Source organism: Dreissena polymorpha, chromosome 3, assembly GCF_020536995.1.
Source record: "Dreissena polymorpha isolate Duluth1 chromosome 3, UMN_Dpol_1.0, whole genome shotgun sequence".
NCBI classification, from domain to species: Eukaryota; Metazoa; Mollusca; class Bivalvia; order Myida; family Dreissenidae; genus Dreissena; species Dreissena polymorpha.
Genome location: NC_068357.1, coordinates 118,088,898 through 118,110,004, shown reverse-complemented (window position 1 = coordinate 118,110,004; position 21,107 = coordinate 118,088,898). Strand labels below are relative to the sequence as shown.

At 35.1% G+C, this 21,107-nt stretch overlaps 2 protein-coding genes across 2 annotated transcripts in view; both read right to left on the bottom strand.

Moving 5' to 3' along the window:
- Positions 1-244: 244 nt before the first annotated feature.
- On the bottom strand, positions 245-6,925 carry LOC127873557 (interferon-induced protein 44-like). Its single transcript, XM_052417433.1, has 7 exons — positions 6,795-6,925; positions 4,158-4,692; positions 3,389-3,450; positions 2,532-2,729; positions 1,990-2,133; positions 1,675-1,846; positions 245-1,548 (listed from the first exon to the last, which is right to left on the bottom strand). The coding sequence occupies exons 2-7, from the start codon at positions 4,678-4,680 to the stop codon at positions 1,205-1,207; spliced, it is 1,443 nt and encodes a 480-aa protein (XP_052273393.1). The 5' UTR covers positions 4,681-4,692; positions 6,795-6,925; the 3' UTR covers positions 245-1,204.
- A 12,218-nt stretch (positions 6,926-19,143) lies between these two features.
- The window catches only part of LOC127871184 (guanylate cyclase 32E-like), a 43,179-nt gene continuing 41,215 nt past the window's right edge, over positions 19,144-21,107 (bottom strand). The window contains exons 18-20 of the mRNA XM_052413926.1: positions 20,828-20,926; positions 20,084-20,175; positions 19,144-19,708 (exon numbers count right to left, since the gene is read on the bottom strand). Coding sequence (XP_052269886.1) covers positions 19,160-19,708; positions 20,084-20,175; positions 20,828-20,926 — 740 coding nt within the window. The 3' untranslated portion in view covers positions 19,144-19,159. The remainder of the gene's footprint in view (positions 19,709-20,083; positions 20,176-20,827; positions 20,927-21,107) is intronic.

Genomic DNA, 21,107 nt, shown 5'->3' with positions numbered 1-21,107 from the left:
TGAGCATGCAGTAGGGTTATGTGTATTTATTATTATATAACAAGTCTGAACAACGGTCTATAAATATACATGTATTGATAGATCTTTTGGCTGAATAACTCTGCACAGAGAATTATTTCTGATACGGAGACGTACTTGTATATATCGATATTACACATGTGACGCCATATTTATTAATTTTATATTATAGTAAAAGTATATGTTCACAAACCCAAAACCAAGGCATTAAAACAAAACGCACTCGTTAGATCTAAATTTAATTATAAATCATCGTATACATTAGATTAAACGTTTTGTTTGTATTACCGTCTACACAAATAAGTCGGCCACATTCAAGCTATGTTCCACTTGATAAGTATATTCACATATTTGATAACATATATATTTATTTAAATGTTAACAATAATTTTGCGAATATATACGATTTTTTAATGGTAGAAAATTCAACGAGAATAAATGAAAAAAATAGTGCCCCTGCCACAAATAAGCGTCAGTCGAGTTAGTGGAAAATAATTATTTTATGTCGTAATGCTGATATTGTAACCAGGCAATCAACCAAACCTGGATTTCATCATCAACCGATGGTTGTCTTGCTGGAAATTCATTGAATTACCATAGGTATATGTCAGATGTTTTAATTCATAAATTATTAATAATCCGCATTTATTCATCAATGATAATAGTTAAATTTGTGTTTTGAGGGGGTAGGGGGACAAATGTCTTTAAAAAACGTTATATTATTGCACTTAAGTTATATGACTGAGTGCATGAACGTTTCTTTCGAATGTTAAATGAAAGAGACAACTTAATATAGACTATACTACGACAATTTAATGAAAAAAGAATACATGTTGACGGCGAATATAATGCATTTCAAAAATGTGCACAAATATTCAAGCAAGACCACTACATTTTAGTATATACAAAACAAGGACAAAAGTTACAAATACAATTACAGAATATGGATATGAATACAAGTACAGTAAATGGCAAATAGATAATACGCCCATATTCCAATGAAAGTATGTTTTTTATCCTATTTTCAAAGCCACTATTTGTTTGGAGTAACATAGATTTATGTGTTTCTTCAAAAATGTGTTACCAGTTTAAAAAATATTACTCGTAAATAAGTGTCATTCGTAACACATGAACAGTTTATTTCAATGTTTGGTATTTATACTTGTTTATAGTTTAAGTAGTTCGATTACTCTTTGTCACTCCGTTTGTCTTTATTTCCCCTTTTGTCCGGCTTCTCACTGGAGACATTGCGAGCGCTCATCTTATCCTGAAGGTTCTCAATGTAATCCTCTGCAAAGTACAGCAGTTGACGCACTGCCAGTAACGCAAGAATGCTGATGTTGTCATCCAGCTGCATCTCATTCTCGTAATTCTTCACCGGAAGTATGTTGTTTCTAGGCAACCCGAGAATACCGGACACCATGTCCACCGCGGACTCAATTTTCTTGCTCATGAACACGTTGGAAGTTTTACTGGCAACATCCTGACAGTCCAGGTCGACTTTGGTGAGGAGCACTGCTTGTGGAATACCTTAAATGACCGGTTATATATATATAGGGATATATCAGTTCGCATATTTGTAAAATGAAAACCCCAACTGCAAAAAATCACGTTTTCATTATTTTGCAAATGATAATGAAGCTTTATTGTTATTACCCTTGTGATTCATGATTTTTTGAAAGCTTTTCATCTTTTCGACCAATTTTGCTGGAATTTCGCCAATAGTTTTAGCGTCGATCACAAACAGAACGCAGTGAATCTTTTCAGATACTCTCGGGTGGTGCACAAATCCGGGATTGTCGGGACATATTGGCGTAGCTGGGTTAAACTGAAAAGTATTAAATGACGATCAAAGCTTAATAATGCATATATATATAAATGGACACTTATTGTAAGTAACATGTATGGTATCGCACCAATCTCTAAAACGCATGAATACTGGTACGAAAGTTATATGCTTTTTGGTATTACCTCGTAATAGTCTGGAATGTTGCCATCGAGCAAGTAATTGCATTCCAGAATGTCAAGACCTTGAGTGACCTCCAAACCACGTGTGTCACAGAACCGGAAATTCAACGATGCTCCGGAACGCGCCTTCACTACATACGGGGTGTACTGTGTTACAGATAAGCTATTTAACATGAATAATCATGACAAAACAATGAGAACAGACAACTAAGTCTGGTCAAACTATTATTATTACTTGACGTTGTTTTTGGAGTCATGTTACCTAATGTCGCCGGCGCAAAGTATAATACAAATTAACACATAAAACCAGCTACAAGTAACAAGCAAAACCACAATTATCAACACAACTGAATTAACAAAAGGGTTGTTTAAACAGGTCAACGGGAACTCAACATAACCATTGGTTAAAATACCAATTCATACCGATATGTTTATTACATGCTACTTGTATTTCAAAGAAATATGTTTAGAAATAAACATTTTTAATGTGGGACAAAAGTTCAAACTGTCAAACTTTCGGTATTTCATATTGTTAAAATACGTACAGAGGTTGTAATACTGTGTGTAGAATTGCCACATCGAGCCCTTTGCGAGATACGGCCCTTGAACACCGAGTTGATGGTGTTGTAGAAGCTGGACTTGCCCGTCCCCACTGGACCCAACATCAGGATCCGGACATTTGACAGTCCCAACTCCCCGGAGGGTTTGAATGATACGATGTCCTCGGTAAGCGTTTCGAGGAACTGAAAGAATGTTAATATCAGATAAACATAAATATACAAATACATGTAATGTTCCCTGATGACAAGTTTGAGACAGACATTTATGTTGAAATAGCAAAAAGCATACACGTTACAATGTGCTTGAAAAAGTGCTCTTTGCACATTTGTGGCATTATTTCTGTGTTACATGGTTGAATGATGAAGATTATGTATTCTTATTATGCTAGAATATCTGTACAATTTAACATTTTAATTAAAGTAATTTGTCTCATTAAGATTATGAATCGTTATTAAATTTGGTGCGAATGATAAATTAATGCATATGTTATTTTTAAACTATTTTTATTGTTAAAATGTACTTTGACAATTTTATAATATTTATCTTATTAAAACTAATAACTTTGTGTAATTGTTATCATTTCAACAATATGAACATACAATTGTTATAACAATTACATGTATTATTATTATATTTATAATAGCCTATTTGACAAAGGTAATCTTCAAAAAATGTGTGTAGTTAATACTCTGTACAAATATGTATATATTGTTTAATGTATGTATATATTTTGTTCTCATTTTTTACATTTGGCGTAATGAATATGAAATGACTGACTGTAAAGTTTAACTGTTAAGGATCCATTTAACTGTAAAATGTCATAATGCGATGAGATCTCTACCTTTTCATTCCATTCGGGATTTTTTCTCCATGGCTTCAGCGGAGAATTGTTTCGTTGACCATCTGTAAATTAACAACTAAGGTTATTTTGACATATACATTCATTTGAAATAAACAGCGTTTTTGTTGAGGTAAGTGATGGATGATTTTGGACCAATATTGTTCATATTCAAAAAGAACTGCCATATAAATTGACATGTCTCTTGTGGTGTCAATCAGATACATGTGTTCTCATATTGCGTTTACTTTGCTGATCGTGTTTTATTTTACCGTGAACGCCTTTATTTAGTAAAAAGGCATTTTAACAAAATTTTACGATAAGCACACAACTCTACGTGATTTAATCTCTCTCGTTTGAAAGTTGATTTTTTTTTCCATTTTGATAGAATAGCATTTATGACTTTGTTATTGTTTTCTCAGTCTCAAAAGTCATTGTATGTCCTAGAAAATAGCATTGTATACTCAGCGAATGCGTTTAAGCCTATTAATGAAACGCACATGGAAGTGGTATATTGACAGTATTACAGATTGTAAATAATGCGTTGATTTTCTTTTCGCTTCTTTCCACACATACTGTTTCTAAATATTCTACTAGATACAGCAACACTTTCTGTCGTGGTGAAATAACTGTCCGTTTACTAAAAAATTGCTGTTGCTTATTTATATTAGATGAAGATGACCTACCAGATATAACACGCGCATTGGTTGTTCTGTTCAATGTACTCTAATGATCTACCACTGTGATACAATAGACTATCAAGTTAACATACCAGACACGTTGTAAACCTCCAGCTCTGTGACATGCATTGATCCATTGTTGATTTGAATGGCACTTTGCCCTTGGCTGTTGAAAGTTGAGAAAGCTATGCCTCCGTTTAACGGAAAGTAGCCTCCCGTTTGGGTGATCGTTCCATTGAATGTGTGAAGGTCATGTCCAGCTCCAAAGATCGGCCCATAAGACGGATTTGCAATCAGACTGTTAGCACTAGTTGTCACTGGATATTTCTTATAAGTGTCACTGCCTGAATACTTGAGTTGAAAGAGAAATGAATTAGCATCTTGAATATACCCTCCATTACTATGCCAACTGGCACTAGCATATCCCCCATACACCGAGCCCTGTTGGTTGTACAGTACCGTCACAGTGGGACCCTGGTTGTCACACTTCTGGTGGAAGGTTGTAGCGTTACATCCATCTCTTGTTATTTTATACAGCAGGGTGAAGATCTTGGGTCCAGTGCCAATGCAAGACTCCAGCTGATCCATAAACTTATCCAGCAACTGCCCCGCCATTGTGTCAAGAATCTAAACATGAAAGAACATTAAAATGAATGTAATTTCTGCCACGACATTAAGGCATTACCTTTTCAAATCGTGTTTCTCACTATGGCAAGTCGTAACGTTAGCGTCAAACATAATATTGATCCATTTACATGTACTGCTTGATTCCTCTTAACAATGTATGAAAATTATACTACAATTAACAAAACCGATTCAAAGACATCTTACCGCGGTTAAATTTTTATAAAACGGTCATAATATATTCATGCTGATGCGTGAACGGCCCGGTATGATAACAGAGGTTCGCTTAAGGATCTGACTTCCTCTTGCACAAAACGCAAGTTACTTTGAACATCGACTGGCCACAATGACGGTAGCTTGCTTAAGTTTAGTAAATTAGATCAACAACTAGTTCGTCAACATCTTGTTGAACATAACGTAATATGATATTCAAACGCAAATCGCAAAACATGAAATGGCAAAAACACGACTGCTTCATTGACGTCTTATTAAATTATTGCGTGCAAATAGTAATGCTTGTAAAAATTAGTATAATAAAGCATGATACAGTACATGCGGTATTATTGTTAAATACTGTGTAAGCAGGTCAGGAGTATGTCTTTTTAGAATATGCATTTCAGAGAGAAATGTATAGTGGATTTTTCTATCTATGATCAATCAATGGTGAAATCTTGAACATTTGATTTTTACGGTGTTAGTGCAAGAAAAAGAAAACAAAAGGCTATAATTATGTTATTCCTTTAAAACAATTAAGGAGATGTTAATAACGCTTAAAATAAACAAACACTATCGAGCTATGTTGTTTTTCTATTCACAACTCATGCATGTACAATGTGACATGTCTGTATATTGTATTCTGGGTCGGTGGCCTTTATTTACGAAATAAATTGTCGTGTCTTGTTTTGTCTATCTAAATACTTCACTATAAATCTAATCCGTTTCTCATAAAGAAAAATTATGATAATTGAAGTTCCATTTAAATTGTGACACTTTGGGGTTGATTTTTATTTACACTTAACTGTTTTCTAAATAGCATTGGGCAAAGTGAGAGTAATTGAGCTTTTTTAACTAGATTAACCCGATGTTTAGCATTGAGCGTTCCAAGGCGGTGATATCTTCAAGACATGCATATTTTTTTTTACCTCTACCGTTAACGAAAATATCACCTTTGTTCGCCCGGTTTACACCTTAATGTAAATTAGTCAACCAAGCGGACATGAATGTGTTTATTTTATAATATTTTAATCACCAACACAATCTTTTCTAGCACTCAATGAGTTTAAGGGTCACTGGTTTAATAAAGATGCATCTGACTTTTTTAATGTGCGTTGTTTTAATTGTTCATGCATCCGTCATGGAAGTGTTATACTGTTTTATGGACATTTTTTTAGAAATTGATTATCTGTTCAGATATTTAATTTTGTAAACATTAAACATACTTATTAGACGTTTCAAAGATAGCGACCAAAACGTGTTCGATGCATGTGTTAGCATGAACGACAATTGTCACCAACGATTGTTTACCTCAAGTTGTCGCGGGACAATTTTTTCATTGAAAAAGGAGCTCAATTTCGTTGTCCACAGAACCCTACGTGTCGTGCTTGAGCATGTATACGAGCATACGAGAATATGGGTCCCATTTTGGATTACACAATGTAAAAGGTAATTGTTAAGTCGCAAGATGCTACTGTCATCTAGCGACATGTATTTTTATGCATTTAAGACTTCAAGTGTTTGAGTAGTTAGTACATGTGTTGATTATTAACAGATCGAGAATGAAAGTGATTAACTTAGTAAGTAGATACTAGTTTATTATAATATTAACTTAACCATGCTATTATGAAATAAACAATAACGAAGTGCTTAGTCAAAATTCATTAAAAGGCAGTTATTTTCGGAAAATGACAATCTCTGTTTAGAAAATACAATACACTAACAGACTTAAAATTCAAACATATTGATGCAAACATATTTGTAAAATAGGGCAAAACGATCGTTTTGTAGCAACAGTTTACAGCCGAGGTAAAATTACCATATACACGTGTAACATAAACATATATGTATATAGGCAGCAGAAATATTCACAATTATTAAACATCGCTTACATTGTAAGTTAATCAACAACACCAATATCGCCCAGTTTCGTTTTCGAGCACATTCACATTTAATCAGTTCATTGTACATTTATACACTGCCGCTATCGAGTATCAAATTTTAAATATGTAAAGCAAGGGGGTGAACATACATAATGCACCAGTCGGGTTTAAGCGAGCTTTTGATGTCTCGGTAGTAATGATGGTGGATGCGTGCTATCGATATGCATTTTGACAATGAATTATCTGTTTGTTCAGATTTAACACGCACTGATAAAAAATTATGAAAGGGAAAGATGAGCAGCATGAGGTCAAGTGCGTAGTTGGACTTGTAAAAGATACACACGAAATTATCATACAAAACGCATGCCCTCGATGCAATATTTAGTCTAATCGTGTCGATGTATAAATATTTTTCCATAATTAAAACGTGTGTAATGTGTTATGTTTTATCTACGTCTATTGTTGAATAGTTTAAGCTGTTCAAATGCATCAGTGGTCTTTTGAATTTGAGTATAACACCAGTATATTGCATAAGATCAAAAAGCTGACTAGTTATAGCGTTTCTTATGTATGGCCAATTATCCAGTTTTTGTGTCGTATGGTTAACAGTTTACTTTGGGATTTGTTATTAATCACATCGCTGAAGATCTATTAATGTTTTGTTTATTTAAATGGAAAACGAAGTTAAACTCTCTCTACTAAACATAAATACGGACAGAGTGTCATTGGGCGCATTCAACGAGATATAAAACATACATACTTAAAAACAATCAGAAATAAGAACGATGATTTATCTAACATTATAATATCGATGATTATCCATATAAAGTTACTTTTAAAACCGAAAAGCAAACTGTCCTACGTAAACTTACTAAGTAACTATAGAGAGTCTGCTTTAAATCGGGAATATTACTTGAAGCTTATTTTTTTTATAAAATAAAGAGTACACAAAATAAGCAACTGACCTTGCAACTTTCCTAGTGTTTCTGTATGTGATCCACCGTGTACGCCTACTACTGCTTAAATTACTTTATAGAATTTTATCTGCAATTACAAATACTGCAACAACTCTAGGAGTAACAACATTATAGTTAAAATATATTATTTCATCTTAAACAAGTTTGCGTTTTTATATTTCTTTGTCTAACACATATATTGGGTAAATCATGTTGTGTTTATACAAAGTGTTTATTCTTATTATTTAAAATTCCCATTGAATACACGCGTCTGTAAAATTAGTATTCAATTTACCTATGTGTGCAATAAACTTTAATTTAGTCTTCCATATGGACCTAAAATCACAAAATAAAAAGACAGCTGTGTGTTCACAACGCGCAACACACATACATGTGCACATATAATGACGCCTGTTTGTGATAATATAATTGGTGTATTCACAGACAATAACCGTTTTTGTTAAACAGCCAGTATCAAACTCATGACGATGGAATTTCCATTCAATAACGTTTTCAATAAGTTCGTTGTTCTCTGAGGTCTACATATAACGGGACAAAGTGGTAATAAATGTAATTGTCAACATTCATATATTGAACAATTATACACTTGTAACGTATACGGGGGTGTTATCATACTCTTTAGATATACACATAATTTTCCTTCAGCCTACCGGCTTATGATTAGATATTCTAAGCAAATGATTAGGGCATATAAACATGAATTAATTTACTTCAATAAAAACTAACAACAACAGCCGAGACACTCAAAAACGCTTGCACCAAACACCAAATACAGTCACCGTGCCTACACTACGCCGGCTAGAATACCTATGCCTTAAAACAGTCCACCCATACATCACGCACACAGTGGACAATACAAGAGAATCTGGGCGTCATAAAAACTGGAGCCACCATGCAATCCAAACCTCGAGCATGGAACCTATTCCTGCAACAGCACTGTCACGCAGAAGCTACACCAGGAAAACCCCGGGCACCGGTCTGCTAATGCTCTGTTCTTCACTAACATTGCTAGGAGACTACTGTGAAGCCAAAACTACCTAATATACTCTATTTTGTATTAACAAATAGTTGCTCTTTTCCTATCGACATGCTTCTTACGGTGTCAGGATCCAAACTTACCTCGACACTTCAAGACACCGTTTATATACGCTAAAAAGTCACGTGACCCTTAATCAACATTGACTAATCAGGGTTAAACTATTATCTAAAAAAAACAGTAGCCTAACGGAGGTGTCAGCCTCTTCCTTACATGAAGAATTTTATCAATATTAATATTATATGTTTCTGGTTTTTCGGAGTGTTTAATGTAAACAACACAAAGGTTACATGCGACTAATTTTATTGCAATAACGACATATCGTTACATTCTCACCAACATGAAAATGAAATACTTTTTCGATAAATGTCAACAAAACACACAATCCGTAATACATAAACATCAATATCCCGATTAAATTCGAATGATGCAGTATTAACGTTCATTCCCTTGTAAAAGGTTTATCATGGTTTGATATTGTCTGTAATGTATTCATTTAGTGACACAAATATGAAGTGTTTTCACCTTTGTTGTATACACACTTTTTACATTTTCTAGAGCTCTAGTTTAGTTTGGCAAATCTTTGACGACTGTGAATTTGTTGCTTATTCTAATTTATTGCAACATGTCTTAGTACAATTAATCTTTTTAATTTGGTATTAATTCACTCGTTTCGTTAGTTTTGTTAGCCCAGAAAAGCCCTTATTAATTAAGACAATACACATATCTGTAAAATACCTGCAATTATATAACATTTGGAAATGGTGAACAATGACGTAAAGAAGTACATTTCTTCGTCGCGTTTTTCAAGCCAAAGCTGTAGTATGAGGTATTATAGAGGCATATGGAAAATTAATACGGTAGTTTATTTTTATAAAATTATTTGTTTTTAACTTTATATTAAAAGGTTGCTTAGGTGTATACATTCTTTGTATCAACTAATTCTAAAATATGTTTGTTTTTATAAAATTAAGTTTTTGATTCGGGGGTTTTTGATGAACATTTACCGGCATTTGAGGATGCAGTGGTAAGAAGATGTGTGGCAGCACTGAGGCAGGCGGCAACGTGGCTCTTGAGCAAGGTGGCTACCCTTGACGACTTAGTCAAGCATGTGGCCATGCAGAAGCTGCTTGATGGCAAGGACAATACAGAAATTTCAGAGACTCAGAAGGAAGCCATGGACGGGATTTGTAATTTCCTGAATGTTCGGGTACCAGAAACATATCAGCTGGTCCCACCAAACAGTCCTGCTGTATTGGTTCATTGGAAAGCCTTAGTACTAATTGCTGCGTCCCTTCAGGAGGACGAGAGGAAGTACTGGATAGAAACGTTCGGTTCTCCTGAGGGCTCAGCGGTGGAAGCAGCCCTTGCCGTAGGCCCGGAGGCTGTTGATAGTCATTTCCATCCGGACCGATTGGCTAGGCGGTTGGGATTGCGGACGGATGGCCCGGTTGAAGATATCCTGGAGAGGGGACCAGTGGCGAAGGAAGAGAGAGTTTCTCTAAAAGGAGGAGTTGCTGTGTACTGTGATCCGGTTTTTCATAGTGACATTTTGAGCGGACACGGTAAATTCAGTAGAAATATCTAGAGTCAAATCGATATTTATGCAATTTATATTCAGAACCACTTTTGTAGGCGTGAGCTCGAATCGCACTAGATCGGAAATCGTTTTGGCATATTATACATTTTTCCATTACGATTTTCATCAACTTAACATTGTAACTAGATAAATATTTACCGGAAAAGTGGAAATTTGCATTGTTTCAATAAATGTCTATGCTTAAAGGGACTTGTTCACATATTTTAGCATGTTTTGAAATTTGCCATTGAATGCTTTAAAAATGATAAATGTAAACATTGGAACTTAAAAGCTCCAGTATAAAACAAGGATACAATCAAAGAAACTTTTTTTCTATTCACAGCTGGGCTCGAACCACGGACCCGTAAAGTAAAAGTCTAGCGCTTTAACATCTCGGCCTTCCGTGCTCGTATAGATTGAGGTGTATTCTATACTAGTTATTAACAATCAATGTAGTGTCACAAAATATAACGATAACAACCGAACTCTCCAAATTATTCAATCGTTTTGAGTTTGTAACGATTTATAATTTATAATTTTCAGGTTTTTAAATCGTCAAAAGACACATATAATTGATATTTGAGATAATGGAAAATGGTCGGTTTAACTGTTTCTCGCAAATAACATATCAACTTTGAAACATTGTTTTTCAATTTTGCCAATTTACCAAACCGTGAACATGTCCCTTTAAGGGGAAATACCGTCGATATGCACCTTTAAATTATAGATAAACTATACGATGCTATGTTGCTAAATCTTTTTAATCAATCAAAGACAAGATGTAGTTATACCTGTTGTTTTTTTCATTGCGTTGTGCCTCAGAAAATCAATATATGTTTCCTTTGGTGTGCATCTAAGCCATGGTAAAATAAATGGTAATTAAATTAAAACGTCCTGGTATTTGATATGGAGTGTGATTCTATCCGGTTAATGTTTATTTAAACTTAAATGTTACGTTTACAACTAGCACACGCATGCTGGTATGGCTATTGGGGTTAGTCTTTGCTTTACTGGCGAAGATGTATGTTATGGGGACCCTATGGAGCTACCATCTGAGTGAAATGAGGTGGTAGTATTGCAGGTGTCTGGTGAGGATGCTATATGTGTTCTCTGTGGCTATAGAAGTATGGACAGAGTCTGCTGACATAGTGGTGAATAGTGTGCTCGAAAAGTTAGGTAATCCACAGCTGCAACAAATCAAACTGACGTTCGAAGTGAGGCCTTTATAGACGGTGTTCGGCATCCCCATGCAGCTGGTGTGAAAGTGAAGGGCAACTTTTCCCTTCGTGTTGAGATTTTGTCGGTACTTTCATGTAAATAAAAATAGTAAATACCAAAGGGATTCATAATCTGGCATGTTTCATAAAGTGTCATATGATTCAAATATGTGTATATTTTAATTAAGTTTGAACAATGAAAGTAATGCCTTTATCCACAATCTGAAGAAACATTGATTGATAAATACTGCTTAAAGCGTAATACTGACATATTAATAACGTTTACTGACTGAAGTTTGATACAACACATATATCTTTATATATTTTATATAAGTTCATGTCAGGTTTTGTATGGCGCTAAAAATACTTTAAAAGTAAGATCAAATGCATAACTGGCGCTCATCTAGTAGCTTGTGTGTGATACCAAAAACATACAACGGACACATTGTACTAATGTACCAGATAATGGATTTAGTTAAAACTCGAATCATTGTTGTGAACACAACTGTTAATAGATTTGTCAGTGGATGACCGGTGAACATTATATTTCAGAAATAAAAGAAACAGAGGCTAATGTCTATAATCACGAAAAATACTGAATCGCTACAGAGTCAAATGTATATTTTGCCTTGTATGTTACGATCTATCATCGTGCATGTGTACTTTTGTGTTCATTTCTTGATTGCAAAAATTGCAACTACACGTGCACTTTTAGTTCTTAAGTGCTTATTTTGCTGGTTGCAAACTACTTTTATAAATATTATCATGGCAATTAACTATGGTGTGAAAGTGAAACCGGGTATCGCATGTGTCACACGTTACGGCTCGTTGGTTTGATTTGCAAGGTTTTCCGCAGACGCCGCCAGGGAATTTGATATTTGGACCTGGATTCGGATGGCAGTCCCCGGATATCTTGATCAGGCGAGTGGCTAAGTTCCATTTTCCATTTTCATCTTCTTTCGAATGCTATCATAATGAAACCATTAGGAGAGATACATTACATTTCGGATATTGCCGCAAGTCGCGCGATTCGCGCGTGAAGAGCATCGTTTGGCTAATATTAATGTTAATGTAAGTTAATTTGATATGGTTGGATAATAGCGTATCTCTGCTGGTTAATGTAAACAGCCTATATTATCATGCTTAACACGTATGACATAATAGGACAGTTAAGTATAATCTTAATTGTTATTTACACCATAATGAGTCATCATTATATTGCACGTACTTCCAACTAATGTCTTATGCTTAGAGTGATAGAAATAGAAACGAACTTTCAAGTCGTTATAATAAAGAACTGCCTTGGCAAATTGTGTTTCACTTAGTGTGATGTCTACGCCCTATCGTTTCATCCGAAAAATCTCAACCCGCAGTAATTCATTTCCGCGTCCCCTTGGCGGTCGACGTAGACCAAGTAAACTAAAATATATGCAGTCATGGAGGGATGAACCACTGACTGTTCAAGCGGCCCTCACAATAAAGCTATGCTATAAATTAATTTCTATTTAAATACGGTATTTGTTGTTGACTTGTATAATAGATGGCTAGGTAATTTTAACAATACTTTTCATATTTGTTATCAAGCATACATGGATGTTTACATATATTTGGGTACATATAAAGATTACATATTAGTGTTGCATTTAGGCCGACTTGATATTACATAGCAGGCACAAGAACAATGTATAATTATTTATAAAATAAATCATCAAAACAGTTTTTTTTACATCACGTGATGTATTCTATGCAGAATAAAAGTTGTATCGAAACAAAATAATTGCTTTGTAAACGCTTTGTTTCAGACGTCAACAATTGTTTTATAAACAATTAGATTAGGTATTCTACAAAAACTATTCTTCTCTGTTGTTTTACGACGCTAATTGACAGGCCAATTATGCAGAGGTAATTACTTACTAATTGCACGTTTATTTCACATCTTGCTTGAAATATTTATTCTTTGTGTTAACATAATATCTGCAACCTTCAGGACAAATCATTTACTGCCTCAGAAAGAAAGAATCCAAAAAGCAAACAAGATAGAATAGCAAGTAAAGTGTTTTAAAATGCCTTTCCAGTGATTTATTTGTATTGTACAATTACTTTATAACCAACGCGTTAAAATAGTCGATCAACGACTCCTCGAACTTACGACCTGCGTTCAATAGTCGATCAACGACTCCTCGAACTTACGACCTCCGTTCAATAGTCGATCAACGACTCCTCGAACTTACGATCTGCGTTCAATAGTCGATCAACGACTCCTCGAACTTACGATCTGCGTTCGAAGTATTTCAATCTTAGCAAAATGAAGTTATGTGCAGTCACTGGTGCAAGTTCGCTGCATATATAAGTGAAAAGGAAACACCTCTTAAAAACCCAATTTAAACAATATTATCTAAGCATTTCATCTGATTATGTTTACAAGTAATCGGACTTAATACTTGTGTTGAAGACGTTATTTCATATCTATTAAGTTGTGTTACGATATCTTTGTTTTTCCAATACGAGCAACTGTACACGTTGCATTTTTTTTAAGTAGCGCCGTGCTTATCAAAGCGATTTATCTCGTTGTTGAGTAGCGCCGTGCTTATCAAAGCGATTTATCTCGTTGTTGAGTAGCGCCGTGCTTAGCAAAGCGATTTATCTCGTTGTTGAGTAGCGCCGTGCTTAGCAAAGCGATTTATCTCGTTGTTGAGTAGCGCCGTGCTTAGCAAAGCGATTTATCTCGTTAATAAGCACCCCTCTGGAAAAAAGGTCTTAAAAGGTATTTTCACGCTTTGGTGAATTGACAAAATAAATAAATCAAATGTTTCAGATTCGAACATTTTCGTTGTAGTTATGATATTTGTGAGGAAACAGTAATACTTAACATTGGCTATGCTCTAAAATATCCATTATATGCATATTTTGACGATTCAAAACCTGAAAAATATAAAATGTTGCAACGCAAAACGATTGAATAATTTGTTGTAGAGTTCTGTTGTTGTCGTTATATATTTTGTTATACAAGGGGAAGTGCTTATATAAAGAATACACTACCTCATTTTTTGTATCACCGCGGAATGCTACGTAACATAACACAGTTTTACTAAATAATATTATTTATAAAGTTCTCTTTTTTTGATGATGTTGATATTAACATCCATATATATCGTTTATGTTTGTATCTATCTAACCATTGTTTATATATAGTTATATTGTGTTTTGCTCTTCGTGTCTTGTATATGGAGGAATAAAAGTATATAGTTAAAAGTATATAGTTGTAAGCGATAGACTTTTACTCCAGGGGTCAGTGGATCGAGCCCAGATGTGTATTACTTTTTTTTCTTTCTTTAATGTTATTTTTGCTTTTTTACTGGAGCTTTTTAGATTCAATGCTTACAATTATAAATATAAAGCATTTAATGAAAAACTTCAATAGATGCCACAATCTGTACAAAGGCCCCTTTAAGGCATGTGCACGTATCGTTACAAATTAGCCTTTACATTCCGAAATGGCTTATAAGCGACACAAATGTTCGTGTAAACTGGATTTTTGCTAAGAAAAGACTTCCTTATAACGAAAAATACCATGAAAGCGTAGTTTCTAATTAAGCAGATGTATTTGTTCTCGTTTTCGAAGGGCGTGACTCATTTATATATTGCAATATCATTTCCCCTGTCCTTAAGAGCTTTTTGCTCTTACTTTAAAAATGTAATATTATTACGCATCCTGGTAATGCTTAACCTGACAGGAACGTATCGAATCTGTCAAATTTACGCCAGTTTCTCTTTGAAATACAATGTTGATGACTTGCTGGAGGGGCCGTTATCAAGATAAATGACATGCTTACATCGTTGGTGCGAGATTTGTAAATGATAAACTACGAGTTTATCTCTTTCCAAGAAAAACATCAAAAATTGCGATATTTACAAGTTATTGATAGCGTTAAACTTTTCTGACGAGTCTGTATTACATATTTACAGATTGGTGCATCGAGGTACAGTCTCAGCTCTCAGAGAACAACCTAGCCGTTGACTCAATTTCCTCGTTACCAGCCGTGAAATGAAACATATTGTTCGACACTTTCTGCTTGAGCCGAATTTTCATTTAGAATAGTATCAGTATAAACAAACAAGCCCGTAAAAGCCGGCAGTGGCGCCCTAATACGCCTGTGCGGACTAGACAGGTTAATCTAGTACGGCACTTTACGCACATAAATTAAGTCCAGAACGAGACTTTTACCGTTTGTTGTATGACATATAAAACATGATTACAAACGTGATTAGATGCTTTTAATGCATCTTTTACAGATATTGGTATTGATCTGTTATACTATACATATAGTTTTCTGCAAGCTGGTCGTGAGAATTTGATTCACAATCAATATGCCGGTATATACGCACTCTGTTTACAGAACATAACTATCACCGCGGCATAGAGTGCGTATTTGTCGATCAGCAAGTTTGTTTGGCGACCACAAATGACGTTAACATGTGTTATTTTCAATAACTTGAACAAAGATTTATTAATAAGCGGTTTACTGGATAAGATATCATGGTAACATACTCATGATTCATTCTAAGGACAAACCACTTATCGAAAACATAATGACAAAACAGTATTAGTACATATCTAAGAGAATTAAAAATAAACTAGCTAATCCAACGAATATCAACTACAAAAGTAATACCAATAAATCCATAAATAACAAGACTATTGCCGAGCAAAATATGCCCCCTACCGGCTGCACCATTGTCAGAATGTTTTGATATATTTGTTGCCAAAGCAACCAGAATTTTTGACGTAGGAACAAAATGAAATGACGTGCATATTGTCCATATCGCCATCTATTCATGTTTCAAGTTTCATGAAAAAATATCAAGAACGTATCGCAGGATCCAGTAAAGTGTGACGGACAGACCGACTCACAGACAGACAGACACACAGAGCGCAAACCATAAGTCCCCTCCGGTGAAACCGGTAGGGACAATACACATGCAAACAATATATAAATTAACATACAAACGCTATCATTCGTTGGAAACAGACGACAACGAAGACGCACTATATATGAGCCTCGTTCTGGGAAAATGGGGCTTAATTCATGTGAGTCACGTATTATCCCTGTTAAGCCCGTTAGGTCTGCACAGACTTATCATCGAGGAAACTTTCCGTCTTATATTGATTTTTTTTTAGAAGAGACTTCCTTTAAACAAAAAAAACATAATAACGGAAATTTACATTACGCACATGCATTTAGCCTGGTTTTCCAAGAATAATTAAAACAACTTATCAAGAGGTGTCAGTACCTTCTTTCTCAGAAACAGTATCAAGCACGAATTTAACAGTCTTACTGGATACAATGCATATTAAAATATAGAGGACGCGTTATTATTTGCATATAATATGAAGGAATGTAAACGCAAACATCGTCTTTTCTAATCCAGTAATTTGGTTTGTGAGTGTGCTTGTCAGGTCTGCACCAATCAGTACACGCAAGTTTATTTTTTTAAGTAACAGGCAGCTAAGCGTCCGTTATAAAAGTTTCAAAAAGCAATAAAATTCTATAAAAAAAAAGCGTTTGCTTGTTTATACGTGAATGCGCCGTATGTCCCTCATATACAGTTTTCATCAACACGCGAGAATTCAGTAACGCTTGCCGTAAGTCTTCCATGTTAATTTCTATGATAAGACATTGCTTGTATATTTTTGGAGGGAAGAAAATAGAAAATAGTTGACAAAACAAACTTTATTTCAATTTTTATTTCAACAAGCTTGAATCACAATCTTAGTGTGGAACTACACAGATAATAAACCACAGTATAATGCAACAACCATCCATATACCTAACAAGGAGTCAATATAAGGACTGTAGAATTTGAAATGGATTGTCGGGTAATTATCACAGCTTAAATAGAAAACAAAACACAACTGTCATTTAACGCAAACGTAACACCACGTGTCCATGCGCCAATCGTTTTATTAATTACCAGTACAAACAGTATCACAAAAGTTTATTATTATAGCGCATATACCAAATATAAAACAGTGTAAAATGCATCACAGCAAACCAATATTCACCTGTCTGAGTAATCTTGTTTGGCAAAAAGATGATCACATTGTATATAATCACCACAAATCTGAATATGGCAAACATATCGACCGTTAATGAGCAGGACATGACTTTGCTTGACTTAAGTTAGGAGTTAATATGTTGATGTCGGTATCGTACATATCCTGAGGGTTTTCTTATTGCACAAAACATAACCTACAATGAATGTTGTTGACATAAACACATCTAGCAAATCTAACGAAACCGGCAAAACACACATATATTATGTCAGCATAGTATTTATTCAATGATTATTAAATAAACGTAACACAAAGAATTACGCAAAAAACAGAAACAAAATACACGATCTATATACAACTACCTGAGAAATCTACAAATGCTGCTAACAAAGATGTTACGTCACAGTTTCTGTTGCAGTGTCGCATCTTGATTTTAGGAATGTGACTAGAGTAGATGCCTAACGTTACATTTTCTCTCACACAATTCGTGTATAACGTTATCGAGACAAGTATTGTCTAAAAATATGTCCCATAATTCCATACACATAAATGACTATGTTTCTAAATCAGAGAATTTATATATATACAAAACACTCAAGATAAATATGAAACCAGTATGTACATTTAAATAAGCTACTGTATGTGTCCTAGCATGTATTTATTTATAATATAACAACCTCATAAATAAGTAACAACATTATTTGATCTGCTTTCCGGTAGCGAAAAGCTGATGCAGTGGCATACTTGTTTTAACATGCTGAGCTATTGCACTTTTTTTTCACCCTTTGCATGCTGGGAAATTTATCGTCTGCTAAAATGTCGTCTGCTGAATTTCTACAATTAGCATTTCTTCGATTTTTTTCAAAAAATACTATCAGAATAGCAAACAGTTTGGATCGAGATGAGACGCCACGTTCTGTGGCGTCTCATCTGGATCCACACTGTTTGCAAAGGCCTTCTAAATTCGGTTCCCGCACTGAAAGAGTTAAAACTGGTGACATAGGTTTGCACTTACATTGACATTGTTTGGCCCGCAAAGGCTTATCAGCGACATCGGTTTCTGCCTTAACTTTATTTTCGTTAATAATAGATTGTACTTAAATGATAAATACCATAGACACGTAAAGTGTCGTACTGATAAGCCTGTGGAACGACACTATACGCGCATTCATTAACTCTTTCAGTGCGGGAACCGAATTTTGAAGGCCTTTGCAAACAGTTTGGATCCAGATGAGACGCCACAGAACGTGGCGTCTCATCAGGATCCAAACTGTTTGCTATTCTTATAGTATTTTTTGAAAAAAAAATTCGAAGAAATGCTAATTGTAGAAATTCAGCAGACGACATTTTAGCAGACGATAAATTTCCCAGCATGCAAAGGGTTAAACCACCATTTTCCAAGAGTGATGCTTATATGTATCAAGGATAAGTGTTTTATTAATTATCGCATTATGCAACTACGGATGCGACAGGGTTCAAGAAACAATGTGTCGGGATGGTCGCCTCCCTGTCAGACGCTGTCCTCTGCAATCATGTACGACGGGAAAGATAAATTTCTATGCAGCAGTCCCAGCGTTATTTTATTCAATGTTTCTGAAGTTTGTCCACCGTCGATCGAATCCGATATCTGTCTACCAAGTCTCATCGGGCGTTTAGCCGGCTGGGTACCGGTCGTCAGATCTTGAAGTTTTGAGTTGCATGTTGAGTTGAGAGCATGAGGATGCTGCGAGGAACCGCTCCTCTGCATACCTTTCTGAGAGGGAGCGTCATGCGCATTGAAAGCTTTGTCAAACACATTTTCCTCGGGGCAATCACAGTCATCTATTAGTGGAATGTTGGGATTGTAGTTCGGGAACACCGGGGAGAGGTCACATGAGCTGTTATTGAATCCATTGGTCCAATATCGTGGATGGATTATAGGCGCACCAAAGATCTCGCCCGCTGAATTGAGGTCACCATTTGGCGTGTTTTTACCGGAAAGGCGGGCGTGAGAGATGCGGCTCTGCCGGTGAGATTCATCCTCACCCTCGAGGAAATAGGTCAGCATTTTGCCTTTACCCTGTGCGAATATCAGCAAATGTATCATAAAGGCAGAATTGATCGTAAGATGTACCATCTATAACAAAAAACGAGTTAATGAAATAGCAAGGCTGCGTATGGACTTAAAAAAAAATATGGGCGACTCACTAAGTTTGACGAGCTTCGTTTTGACCTTCTCTTAACTCTTGCGGGAACTACCCAAGCAATGTACACAAACATGTCTTAAAAATTACGGCTTTCGACGTAATAAATCTCAATACCATTAAATCTAACGCAAGGTCAAACTTTCAAACACACAGATAGATGAATAAACGTTTCATGCTCATTTTATATGAAAAGATATCGACATACACGTTATTCTTAACCAAGCGCTGCATGTGCGGGGTATTCTTACCTTGGCGTTGACGATGCCTCTCTCAGTAAGTTGGTAGCCTCCCAGCTTCCTTAGCAGACACGTGATAGTCTCACTACAGTGGATCTTCAGGGCTGAAAACAGGTACCGACCGGAAATGAACTGCTTTTTAGGGCGGATGAAATGTATACCTATCGTTGATACAATAACCTTTTTGCATTATGTGTTTGCGAACTGTATTATATGAAGAAATTTCCAGTCGATCCAGAAGTATTGCATTCGTATTATACACAAGCTCGTAGTAACAGGACTCCCGGGTTGTGGGTGTCTTTGTCTTATCGCATTACGCAACACATTTTTTATATCCTGATCACGGAACCATTAAAAATATTGCGTGATTGTATAAACATAAACACATAAAAACATAAATACATAAATACATAACACATAAATACATAAATACATGAATACATAAATACATAAATACATAAATACACAAATACATAAATACATAAATACATAAATACATAAATACATACATCCATAAATCCATAAATCCATACACCCATAAATACATAAATACATTAAATACATAAATACATAAATACTTAAATACATAAATACATACAAACATAAATACATAAATACATAAATTTATAAATACATAAATACATAAATACATAAATACATAAATACATAAATACATAAATACATAAATACATAAATACATAGATACATAAATATATTTTATATTTTGTAGATATAACGAGTGAAATTGCTACTCACGGACTCCCGTGGACTCCATGCGGGACGCTGTATTCACCGTGTCACCGAACAGCGTGTAGCGCGGCATCTTCAAACCCACCACTCCGGCCACGCAAGGCCCTGCAGGGGAAAGAAGATATTATACCTGAACAGGCGGAAGGAGGTATCATAATTGAGCAGGGAAAATGAGACATTATACGTGAACAGAGGAAAGGAAGTATTGTGATTGAACACTATAATGGAAGTTGTATAATACAACAGGGAAAACGGAGATATTAAAAATAAAAAGCGTGAAGAGCGG

Bases quoted from the DNA above. Each gene is read 5' to 3' on its own strand.
- LOC127873557 (XM_052417433.1), bottom strand. From the start codon at position 4,680: ATGGCGGGGCAGTTGCTGGATAAGTTTATGGATCAGCTGGAGTCTTGC. The intron at 1,847-1,989 runs GTAATACCAAAA...AATACTTTTCAG, and splicing joins ACATTCCAGACTATTACGAG to TTTAACCCAGCTACGCCAAT. The intron at 1,549-1,674 runs GTAATAACAATA...CGGTCATTTAAG, and splicing joins AAAAATCATGAATCACAAGG to GTATTCCACAAGCAGTGCTC.